This window comes from Panthera uncia, chromosome B1 (genome assembly GCF_023721935.1).
Source record: "Panthera uncia isolate 11264 chromosome B1, Puncia_PCG_1.0, whole genome shotgun sequence".
Taxonomy (NCBI): Eukaryota; Metazoa; Chordata; class Mammalia; order Carnivora; family Felidae; genus Panthera; species Panthera uncia.
In genome coordinates, this window is record NC_064811.1 from 89,515,164 (window position 1) to 89,527,848 (window position 12,685).

General features: G+C 40.9%; 1 protein-coding gene across 1 annotated transcript; it reads right to left on the reverse strand.

The window, feature by feature from the left end:
• Positions 1-5,105: 5,105 nt before the first annotated feature.
• Positions 5,106-7,271, reverse strand: COL25A1 (collagen type XXV alpha 1 chain). The gene is made up of 2 exons (XM_049631015.1): positions 6,719-7,271; positions 5,106-5,629 (listed from the first exon to the last, which is right to left on the reverse strand). The coding sequence occupies exons 1-2, from the start codon at positions 7,004-7,006 to the stop codon at positions 5,537-5,539; spliced, it is 381 nt and encodes a 126-aa protein (XP_049486972.1). The 5' UTR covers positions 7,007-7,271; the 3' UTR covers positions 5,106-5,536.
• Positions 7,272-12,685: the final 5,414 nt, after the last annotated feature.

Here is a 12,685-nt window from a genome sequence, read left to right on the forward strand (position 1 = left end):
AATTGAAAATCTACACATATTATGCCCTTACTCAATGCACTCCATCCATTCATTGTGCAGCGGGTTAGGAAAAACGTACAGCATAAGTGAAAAACCATGTTGGTAGGAAATACACGCCTTATATGATAAAGTAAATTTATGTTAGCAAGGTAATATAAAGGTCTTCCCATATGATGGAAAAGGGTGCACAACCTTAAAGCTACAGTAACATGTATTTCTACCAAAAATTGAGAAGATATCACAAAGCCTATCACCAGAGGCTGTATTACTCACATACATGAATCAGAGGTACTTTTATTTGCCTACATTTATTCTTTTTTTTTTTTTTGTATACAGTAATTTTCATAGACTTGCAGGGTGTATAGGAACATTGAAAGTTATATAGTATATCTTTATTATCTCCAGCTAAACTCTCCAAGCTGATGAGTAGCTGCGCTCCATTTCATCATTATCAATGAATGTAGAGGAGACAAGTGCAAGGACACTGTTTAGTACCACCAGACAGGAAGTTTGGACTCTTATCCAGCCCAAATCTCACTGTGTTCAGAAGAAATGTAGAAGAATAAATCACCATCCGATTTATCACAAACCTTATATATTAAAGCCGCTTTTTTGTTTCAGTTGGGTATCAGTATAGGTAAATCAGGTATCAATATACATTTATCTGACCATAAATTCTTGGAATGCCAAAGCCAGGTGAGGTTATGCAAAGCAGCTTTTTATACATTGCTAGCACTTTTATTTGTAATCAAAACACAGATTTTCTCATATTATGATTTCTCCTACTGTGAATTTCTCTACCCTCCACCCCCAGAGAAAAGAACAATAAAGTCCTAGTATTTACAATATGAAAGAAATTGTGGTCATGTGCTCCAAAGCACACAGTTCTTTTTCGAGGTCGCACTTGTCATGACTAAATTTATGCGATTTTTACATTTTATTTATTTTTGAGAGACAGACAGAGAGACACAGAGCACAAGCAGGGGACGGGCAGAGAGAGAGGGAGATACAGAATCTGAAGCAGGCTCCAGGCTCCGAGCCGTCAGCACAGAGCCCCATGCGGGGCTGGAACCCACGAACGGTGAGATCATGACCCAAGCCGAAGTCAGTTGCTTAACCGACTGAGTCACCCAGGTGCCCCAAATTTATGCTATTTTTAAATAAATGTCTGTCATTCTCATTGAAATGTAAGCTCCATGAGGGCAGATACCAAGTTTGCCTTGTTCATCAGCATATTCCCAGTAGCTAGCATGATATTTGGCACACAGCAGGCTCTTTAAACCTAGAGAAGCAACAAATGCCCTTCAAAATCATTCTAGTCCAATACTCCTTATTTTAAGGATATGAAAATAGAGCCTATAAAAGTCATTCTTTTGGGAAATGACTTGTCCAAGATTGTACAACATGTTAATAACAAAGCCAGGATTATAACTCTGGATTCTTTATTGCCCATTCACATTCTCTATCCATTACAGTTTAGAGGTTCTTGTAACTAATATCCTGGGAAAACAACACTACTGATGAGTAGGGTACAGAAACATTTCTGATCTAAATATCTTTTGGTTGGCTGTCTGGCTCCCAGTGTTCTTTACCAGTTGGAACACAGAAACCCTCCTATAAATATGCCTGGTTTATACACACTTGATGCAGGGCTCCAAGAACAAAACCCAAAACAGGATTCTACAGCCATAGCAAACAGCCAATTTATTCACTCCTATGAGGGTCAAGTTTTACTGAAGCCAAGCCACGGGATGTCAGCTGAACGTCTATGGTTCAGCTACTACTAAAGCAAATATTGTGTTAAGCAGAGCTTCAATTTGCATGGCTTTTTCATTTTATTATGGGGTTTCTTTAAAGCAAATATTCAAAAACTAGAATTTCTCCAAGCACATGAAAAAAGTAAATGTAAATTTTCGGGAAGCAACAAAGGTGACTTAAAATTAGATTATGGTGATGGTTGCCCAACTCTATAAATTTATTTAACTTTTTTTAATTCATACATTTAAAATGGGTAAGTATTATAAATTATGCTTCAATAAAACTGTTAAAAAATAAGTGTAAAAATGAGGGGCGCCTGGGTGGCTCAGTCGGTTACGTGTCTGACTTCAGCTCAGGTCACGATCTCACAATTCCTGAGTTTGAGCCCCGAGTCAGGATCTGTGCTGACAGTGCAGAGCCTGGAGCCCTCTTCGAGTTCTGTCTCTCCCTTCTCTGCCCCTCCTCTAGCCCTGCTCACACACTCCCTCCCTCCCTCTCTCTCTCTCTCTCTGTCTCAAAAATAAATAAACATTTAAAAAAAATAAGTGTGAAAATGAGTCAGACAGTTAAAGCACTTCTTTTAGAAAACATGTGTTATCAAAACTGTAAAGACATATCCTCATACTCTTTTAATCCCAAATTCTAACCACTTCAATCATGGTTTACCTACAAGGTCAAAAGTTTTTCCTTCAAATTTGGTAAAAACAATTTATTAGACTAATATAAATATCTATAAAGAACCAATCTCCATTGATATAGTACTAAGAGATACTGACTCATTTTGATTATCTGCATGAATGATCTGCAGATATATTTGCTTAACTAACCACAGTATTCTAATCCAAAACCTGCCATTAACTAGCCTTTGGGTTTTGAACAAGTTATATACATCTCCAGGGCTAAGTTTTCCCACCTATATCATGCGTCCCCATGGACCAGGTTAGAGTTAAGTAGTGCATAATATATTAAAAAGAATAATAACTATTATCTAATGAATAACCACTAAAATGCCACACTTTATGCAAATTATCAACTTCTGAGGAAGGTAGTTAGTATATGACACTTTTTTGTGGATGAGGAACCTGGAATATAGAGAAGGTCCCACAGTTACTTAGTAGTAGACCCAGGATTCCAGTCCTGTCCAGCCCAAAACCTATATTCCTTTTCTATTGTTTATTAGATTTTGTGCTTTTGATTTTGTCAGATGTGGGCATGAATCGTGACCCTGCCTTTACTATGCTAAGTCAGTCACCTTCTCTGTGTCCAGTTTCTTCATCTGTAAATATGAGATTAGTAGCACTTAACTCCCAAGGTTGTTGGGAAGATTAAATAAGAGTGCTTCCCCTACAATTACAAACCATTCAATAATAGTCTTTCCCATCCCTTTTCCACAAAAGTTCTTTCCTGTGTTAAAAAAAAAAACAAAAAATTTATAAATTCTACGACTTCCTTGTAGCCTACCTGGATAAACTTCACTGGGACTGAGTTCTATCAAAAGCAATTAAAGCGAACACAAACAACAGGGCATTGGCCCTTTGCTATCAGTCCTTGGCTCTGTGACGGAAACTGTCAACAAGAGTGTCAACTTCAAGGGGTGGGCATGTGTCCACAGGAACTGAGCTGAGGTCACAGACTTGTCTCACTCTGCCCTACAAACAGATGTCTGGGTGACAACTCTTAGTCACCGCAAACCAGGGTTAAAGCCAAACCAGGTGGGAAGCTCCATATCTCCTTTCTAATCCTCCGGGCCAGGCCATTCATTCCCTAAGACAATACCTCACTAGCCATAATTCAAAATAACTTGTTTCCTCCCAGGATACTATGTTCAAAATAATGCCTTTATTTTGATGATGTCTGATTATTCCGCAAACTAAAAAAATACTATAGCATTTCTATAATAGTGATTTGTCAGCAAGAAACATGTTTGATTCTGTGTCTTAGATTGTACACCTTCAAATGTCTACCTCTTCATTACATCTGGTGAAAACTGATGTAATGTGGAGCTCTAGTGGTGGCAAGAAAGTAAAGCAGCCATTAGTGAGAACCAACAAAAGGCCAAGGAAATCACCAATTCATCATTTATTTGTGTGTTCTTAGGGTAAAATCACCATTTATTATGAAGTTAATATGTTAAGAAGAAAACGTTTCAAAACGATGTTCCAAGATAATATAAGGTGCCCTCTAAATGTAATGGCTTTCCTCCAGATTACAAATTAGACCTCAATAACTAACTTGCATCAAACATCAAGAAGCAGATTTAACTACAAAAAACAACTCAGTGCTGTGGTTGTCGCTTTTCTAAATTTTACCAAGTTCACTAAGAATCCTATTAATTAAACAGGTTTGTTTTTCACACAGCTAAGAAGAATACTACATACAGAAAATGCAGAGTCTAAGTGGTATGATCAGTGAAGTCCTGTACCAACTGTCTTGGGAATTTAAATAATCCCTACAGGCTGATGAGGTTGTTGGAAGTTAATTCCTGCACTAGAAAAGTGCCTTCCTTGAATTTCTGACTTCTGAGGTCTTTCCCAACTGAAAAAAACCAAGAATGAAATCTCCAATGTCAAACATTAACTCTTTGTTTTCTTATTATCTAATGTGTATATCTTCTCAATTGAAACAAACAAACAAACCAGCTGGGTTATGGTCAACAATGCAGCAGAACATAAATGGTAAAATTTTCATGATGTACAACCAGGAGCTAACATTTGAAACTTCTAACCATGGTGCCCGGTTTAGTTGTGTCAAAACACGCTCTCGTGAGAAAAAAAAAAAATCCAGAATATGAAAAAACACAGGAACTAGCCTTTCTGAATATCAGTATCATCTAAAGTATCATGTTCCTGAAAATTAAAGAAAAGGTAACAGACTCATTTTTCTATAGTGATGATGAAAAAAAAGAAAACGCTTGTAAATGCATTAACAACATTTATCTGAAATAAAAATCTCAAAACTTATGGGAGCTTTTCATGGCTTATATCAGCTGAATCCACTAGAGGTTTTCCAGTAGACAAATTCCAATGCCTCCCAAACTGTTAGACCCATAGATGACTGCCTACCAAGCCTCAGAGATCTGTGAATGAAGATTTAATGATTACATAGGAGTTTCTATTCACTGATGTCTCTCTTCTCCATCCTTCTATTAATATGCTGTCATTAAAACAGTTCCCTAAAGCTACACAGAAAAATGAAAAGACAGAACAGCCTTTTCTGAGAAGTCATCAAGAATGCAATAGTTCATAATAAGAAGCTCAAGATAAAGAATTTTATTTTCTTTCAGTCGTCATCATTAGCTGTAGGATAGGAGAGAGAACCTTTTTGATAGAAAAGAATAAAAGCAGGTGAGGAGGTTAGGGTAATTTACTAACATAACCGTATGTCAAAGGGAACAAATGGAGATCTGTACTAATGCAGTATGAGCCACCAGGGAATTCAGAATCTAACATGTTCTGCAGTCCTTTTCACCACAGACATTAAAACTGAATAAAAAGGAAGAATATTTTTCAAATCTGTGAATCTAAAAACTTAGTCTTTGTATGCCATCTTGCTTGTATTTTTCTTGGTGATTATCTTTATCTCCTTTGCTTTCCCCTAACAGGCCTTGGTATGCTGCTTAAAATAATATTTGGGGCTTTATTTGCCATTCTTTTGACTGAGACATGTTGATTTTATTAAAGTAAGTTGGGCCTGCATTCTTTCTTTACTATTATTACAGGTAGACTTGACAGATACAGGACTTTTGTTTTAAAAATATTCTGCTATGGAGGAAACCTTGTTAAAAAATAAGTTCCATTTTACCTGCTGGGCAGTTGCACTCTGAAGGTGCTTCTCTTGCGATTCTTATTTTAGCCATATGTTCATAGGATCTCTGTAGGAAAAGAAGAGGTATTGTCATCAGTAGCATTGTAGAGAAACAGATTCTTTAGGAACTCTCTGGCCATATGCTTGATTTACCAGCATTTGATAGCCTGCATAACTAACATTTACATATGTACTTGGACTTTAGTCAAAAGGTAACAGTACCCAAGCCCTAAAAAAAGAAATGGCTTCTGACACCGTGTCAAGACTGCTGGACTTGTACAACATCTTTCTCCATTCTTCAATTACCACCACCCTCCACTTTCTCCCTCAGCTCAAGCACATGCAGTCAATGCCAAAACCTGGCTTTACCATGCTGGAGTTTTAGGTAACCTATGGGTTTTGAAACACCCAATATTGTGTACATGAAGGTCAACTGTTTATCACGCCATGCTGCAACTACTGCCACACAGCCTCTCTGTCGTTAGAGCAAGTTCCAGAAAACCCCCTAACCCTAGTCTAATGCCACCCCTGGTTTGATAAACGTAACCTAGATTCCTTTCACCTCGCAACTGCAATGGCGCTGCATGCATAAACACCCCTGCCACTGCATCCTTTATAAAAAAAAATAAGCTACATTTTTTTTCTTTTCAAACATTAAATATGAAAACATCTAACGTGTGAAATGATCAATTTAAAATCACATATAGGTTTACTTCATTTTTAAGAGTGATTACCATTTGTGGATTAATAACCCCTATGGCACAAACCTTCTTATAATATATGAAGGACCTAACAGATGTTAGCTTTGCAAGGAATATTCTCCAAAAAATTGGAGAAGATTAGTATGTCACTCTAGAAAACTAAAAAGAGATAAAATGCCACGCTGCCTTTCTGGCCACCCTTCCCTCTTTCAGTCCTCCATATACGTTTAGCATGCAAACATTAAGAGTGAGGGAAGATGATAGAGACAGAGAGTGTGATACCAAAGGATGTGCATATACAAATAATAGGCTACAGTGAGCATAAATGGTCGCCTAGCGTATGCACACCCAGCCACACCAAGTATTCATACAGTAAGGGTACAGGCTGATCGTGTACACAGAATCACGCCTGTGCAAGACATTATCCACGTGCAAAATACCCCAGCCTTTCACACCTGAGCCAGAAGTTGCTCCACTTTCTCTTGCACCACTGCTTTGAGCTGATCCAGGCGATCAGGGAGCAGATGGATGGAAGGGTCCCCTTTTGCGGCTTCGAGAGCAGCGATCCTCGCCTGGAGGTCGTTGGTTTTCACCCCAAGGTACAGACAAGACATCAGGGCCACCACTGAGAGAAGGGCCGCCAGGGAGGTGCACGGCGGCACGGTCCAGGCACAACGCTGCCTCGGGTCCTCGGAGCCTGGCTCCCGGCCCCCACCTTTCCCCGCATGCTTCTTCACCAGCATCGTGGAGGGATCAGCTGCCTCGGCTTCGCCTCCCACTCTCTACCACTTCCAAGAATCTTGAAAGGAAAGAAAAAGGACGATTCCTCCAAAAGTTCAGTCTGGGTGGCTGCACAACTAGTTGGCGGAGATCGAGTCGGCGCACGGAGATGGAGCTCCGCTTTCCTCAGCGCCGAGACCAGCGGTCGTGGACCATCCTCTCCGCTCTCTTCTCTCCCCCCAGCTGGGAGTGAAAAGCACCCTCAGTCTGGGGACTGGTGGCAAAAAAGGTTAAAACCGGAATGAAACCCACCCGGATGGCCCTCCTAGCCCCTCAGAGGACGAACACCTCAGAAAGGGTCCTCGACAGCGCCCGCCCAGGCTCCAAGGGGACTGCGCGAGAGGCACAGCGAGGGGCCGCCGCTCGCCCTCGCCACCGAGCACCCGACCTGTTGCGTCTCTGTTAGTTTGCCTTATTTCTGCCTATTCAGTGTTTTTCCGCACGCCGACCTGTTTCCTACCTACATTCAGTTCCAGGCAGAAAGGCTGAGAGAAACCGCGAGAGCGCAGCGCAAAAGGGGTGGCTAAGGGGGAAAGGAGACAGGAAAACGAAATAACCCAAGGAGCAAATTCGAGAGGCGAGGCTGAAGTCGCGGCTGCACGAAGTATCTCCGCAGCCTCGCGGGTGCGAGCCTTATATACCCTTCGGGATGCTCGTGTGTGAGTGTGTGCGTGTGTGTGCGCGCGCGCTCCGAGCACGACGTCCCTCCCCCGACCCCCTCCCGGCGCCCGGCCTCCAGCCCCGGGCTCCCGCAGCATTGCGCCCCCTTCCAAAGCCCGGGCAGAAGCCCGCCTCATTAGCATAATGTATTCACCTTCGCCCAGCCGGCGGGCTCCGCCGGAGACCCTCCAAGGGGGCGGAGAGCTCGGAGGGAGCTGAGCGGGAGGTCTGTATTAGCATAACACATGCAAATAGCGGAAGCGGCCACCGTGATTGGAGGGGAGCCTGGCGACCCCTCCCCCTCCACGGAGTAACTTCAGCGTCCCCTAAGGCCGCATCTCCCGCCTGGGCCAGGGGCCGGAGCGGGGTCTACGTGGGGAAGGCGGCAACTTTGGCTTATCCTGACTCGGCCCAGCGCCCCGTCTTTATCCCTGTTAAATAAGGAGAAATGGCCTCCAGGAGGGAAGAAGTGAAGCAGAAAGCTCTAGCTCTCCATCCAGATCCTCGCTCAAAAGCAGTGGCCGGAGCTATTGCGAGTTCGCTCCTGTGCAACCTTTCCCCCGCCTCCCTCGCCTTCCTACATGCCCAGAGGCGGAGTGTCTGACTGTGGTAAATGTCCCCACTTCCCTTCTCTTCCCACGGCCACGCTGCTGTCTCCGACAGGGGGAAGTTTTCTCTCCCCTCCCCCAGTTTCCTTCTGTCTTGATGGGGCCGGGTCTCCTCCCCGCTCGGTGCTCCTAGTCTGTACTAGGGTGCTAATGCGTTTTCCTGATTCCCCGTTTTGTGGGATTGTAAGAGGGAGCGTGGAAGTACATACAGTTCTCAGGATTTAGGAAAGGACTGAAGAATGAGGTCAATTTTTCCTCTTACCTGACTCTCCTCCCTCTGGATCAAATTACAAGTTCTCTAATGGGATTTTTGAAAGTAGGTAATAAGTAGCATTTTACATCTAATTGACTTTGGGGGTGGGGGGGGAATCTCATCTTTTACTCCAAAAAGTCTCTTATCTCCTCCTCCCCATGGGAAATACCATATATTTTTCTTATCCTTCTTAATCAAGCTGATATCAGATCGATGCTCATTAATGTAAAAACCAAGGAAATACTGCACTGAGCTGATCTTTCACAAATGTAAAGAATGTTGCCAAGGTAGAATGCAGGGTAAAGATGTTTCAACATCATTTGATGGCAGATACAGGAATGAAAAAAGTAGGGGATGCAACAGACACAACATAGGAGGAAAACAGTGAATTGTGCTGTAAAATCAAAACATAATTCCTTACATTCGTATTACAGAGTAGTTCTCAAAGGGTGGTCCCACATGGGCAACATCTTCAACTGAGAGTTTATGAAAATTCCAAATTCAGGGACCCCTCCCTGCATCTACTAACCCAGAAACTACTTCTATTAATGAATCAGAAACACAAATCTGTCTTGTAAGGAGCCCTCCTAGTGATTTTGTTACACACTTAAGTTTGAGAACCACTGGAGTAACACTTTACAAAAATTTTTTAAGTAAATTTTTTCATTTGAAACTCATAACCCTCTGATGCCAGTAAGGAATTATTGGCCCCATTTTATATGTAAGGAAACAATTTTCAAGTTACACGTAGTCGTGATGAAACGTGTTTCCAAGTAATGGCACCCAAGGAATAGGTACAAATTTGTTTAACATGTCAAGTCTTTCTGATTTTCCAGTTACCTCTCTAAACCATTCCTTAGTCTCCTTTGCAGGCATTTCCTTCTGCCTGTTCTCTAAATGTTGGTGCTTCTTAGGTCTTTATCTTATACCATCTTCTAACTCTGTACACAATCTCCAATAGTGCTCTCAATTACCATCCATAAACTGAAAAGTAATAACTATATTTGCAAGCCCAAACCTCTCTCCCAAGCCTCAGACCCATAAAGCTAACTGCATGTTTGCTAATTCCACTTGGATGTCTCACAAGCAATTCAACTTAATCTGCATCCTACCTCTGAACCCTATGAACCCTACGTTTTTCTTTGTTTTCCATTTCAATACATGGAGTTGCCATCCATCCAGTGTCCCCAAGCCAAAATACCACTAAATAACCCTTGATTTCTGCCTTGCCCCTACCTCAATTCCTTCAATACTTTCTATTGTCCTTAGGGTGAAAATAATATGCGTTACCAATCACCACCTGGTGTCTGTTATCTCACCTTCCTCATTGCTCATCTTCCCCCTCACATTCTCTATGCCAGTTTCTCTAATGAAAGTATGGAGACAGAGCATGAAGAACTTCTTTAGAGTAAGGCACCACTCTTTTGAAATTTCAGTAGAAAAGCCATTTTCTGTGTTGACCAATGTTGTCGGTAGGTCACATAATTCAGATGATGAAGTATTCTTATATCATGCTTTATGGAATTTGGCCATGAGAAGGTACATTAACAATTCTCCTAAGCTCTCAGAACTGTTAGATCTCAGTAGACAGGTAATCAAGTTGGTATTTTGTGGATTTGGGATCTTTAGCCAGAGGATTAGTTTTGCTTTATTTCTTTGGTGGGCACAATACCCCAGAAATGTACCAGTCATTAGCCCTTAATATTTCAAAACCCAGAAGATTGTCTGCATCGATATCAGAGAATACATAGATCAAGAAAGCTCCAGTGATCTAAACCCATATTGTTCTGTAAATTCATCAGAGCAGAAGTGTTGTTTTGGTTCCTATGTGGGAAAAGATTCAAAAAAGTAAAAATAGCACTAAAAATGGTACAGTCCATCTGACTCCAATTTACCTAAGACTGATATCAGTAGTAAGAAAAAGTAAGCAGCTGGTTGCACAATAGGTATGTGATTGAAAGATTAATGGACCCCTAAAGATGTCCACATTCTATTCCCCAAAATCTGTAAATGAGGAATGTCTGGATTTGCAGATGTGATCAGGTTAAGAATCTTGGGGAGATTTTCTTCTACCATGTGTAGCCCCAGTGTAACTACAGTGTAACCCACAAGTGTCCTTATAAAAGAGAGACAGAGTTTAAGCACAAGGGTTCTTATAAGAGGTGACTCCAGTGTAGCCACAAGTGTCCTAATAAGAGAGAGACAAAGTCTCATAGTGAGAGGAGATGTGATCGCAGAAGTACAGGCCAGGGTGATATGAATACTAGCTTTGAAGATGGAAGCAAAAGAATATGGACTGTCCCTAGAAGCTGAAAAAGTCAAGGATCGAATTCTCCCCTAGAGCCTCCAGAAAATGCAGCCTACTAACCCCTTGATTTTAGAACTTCTAACCATCACAACTATAATTAATACGTTTGTATTGTTCAATACCCTGAGTTTCTGGTAATTTATTACAACAACAATAGGATGCTTATAGAATCTCAGGCCCCTCAAAAAATCAGTCTTCATCTGCTACAGCATCATAAGCACTGTTATAACCACCATATTGCCCTATAACTCAAGCAGGCCCTGTAATAACAATCTCTGTCAGTCAAATATTTGTGTATTTCTGTTTTACTGACATGCCCACTGGGAAAGAATTGGAGATATATGCCTTTTCCCATGACATGTAAAATTAGGATGCCCTCTATTGAAGCATATAAAACTGAGTAAAGTATGTTCTATTTCTTTGATGTGTCCCATTGGTGCAACTCAAAAATAATAAACAAGTCAAATTGTACAGCTGCTCTCATCTCTCCTCCCGACTAACGTTAGCCTAGCCAGGACCATGACCCAGGACTCGACATTACTGCTAGCACTACTGTTACCAATCTCCAGGCCCCTGAAGAAAAGAAATAAACAGACTTCTGACAAAGAGACATGGCAGGAAGTTGAAGTGAGAAAGGTGACCAGGAGAAAAACAAAATAAAGAGAAAAAATTAAGAAGATAGAAGAAAAGAGCTTTCTAAGTAGGTAGAAGTGTTAATTTTTTTTTTTAGAAAATGCATAATCTGCTCCTATTGGCCTCTAAGAGGCTGATCAGTAGAGGATATATGAGATGGAGGTGAACTAATACATACTCAAAAGTTTGATGTCTTATGTGTACTTAGAAAGATTCTCTGACCAAAATAAATAGCTGGAATAATCATGTTATGCTGGTGTTAGATATTAATTACATGACAGAAAAATATTTCACTTGGTTAGAAAATATCTTTTAGCACCACTAATTTTTAAGGTTAATTAGGTTCCTAAAACCTCAATTTTAACCAAAGTTCACCACCACAGTTCTCCAACAGAAGTAAATGTATGAGGGGATCTGTGGCCATCATTGCACACCCACAACCACCCGCTGTGTACCTTAATAAAGAAAATGGGAGAATAAATTGTGTGTTGTACTGAACATGCTATTTCATAAACTTCAGATGAGAATATGCTCTCAGAGAAACATCTTTTAAGAAGACAAAGTTTCCCAAATAGAATGGAGTAGGCAGTGAAGTGAATTTAAAAGATGCAGTTCTCCCACAGCCAGGCAAATTTCAATAAATCACAAACAAATTATAAATATCTTTAGGAGCAGAAGAGCAGAAAAGTAGGATTTGGCTCTCAGTGACAGGCTGAAAAATTCCCTTTCAGACAGATCAAGGAACTGATCCCATTTACACAAGCCTGGTTAAGCAAGGGGTTTACGATAGGTATGAATCCAATAATCTAGATAATACAGTTCCTTCATAATCCCATTCCTGTCTGCAGAGTCAGTTTTGTTTGTTGCTTTGTTTTTGTTTTGTTTCATTTGGAGGGAGGAGAGGAACTTTTTTTCAAACCTTAAATAACAAGATAATGACCCCACTTAATAGATTTCCCCCAAAATTTGCTGATTTAATTGCTAATTCTATCAAAAGCAACTTTTCAGTGAATTTACCAAATCGACATTTTGTTGTAATGCTGTGTGGATAGAACATGTTGGTAGCATTGATTCAGATCATGGTTACAAGTACAGATTCTAAGGCCAGACTGCCTGGTTCATAACCCACCTCTGCCATTGAATAGTTGTGTGACTGTGGATAAATTACTTACACTTCTCT

What these genes read in the sequence shown, in the direction of transcription:
- COL25A1 (XM_049631015.1), bottom strand. Translation starts at nt 7,006, where the DNA reads ATGCTGGTGAAGAAGCATGCGGGGAAAGGTGGGGGCCGGGAGCCAGGC. An exon ending in TGGAGCAACTTCTGGCTCAG is followed by an intron (nt 5,630 to 6,718) that starts GTGTGAAAGGCT and finishes CTTTTCCTACAG; the next exon opens with AGATCCTATGAACATATGGC.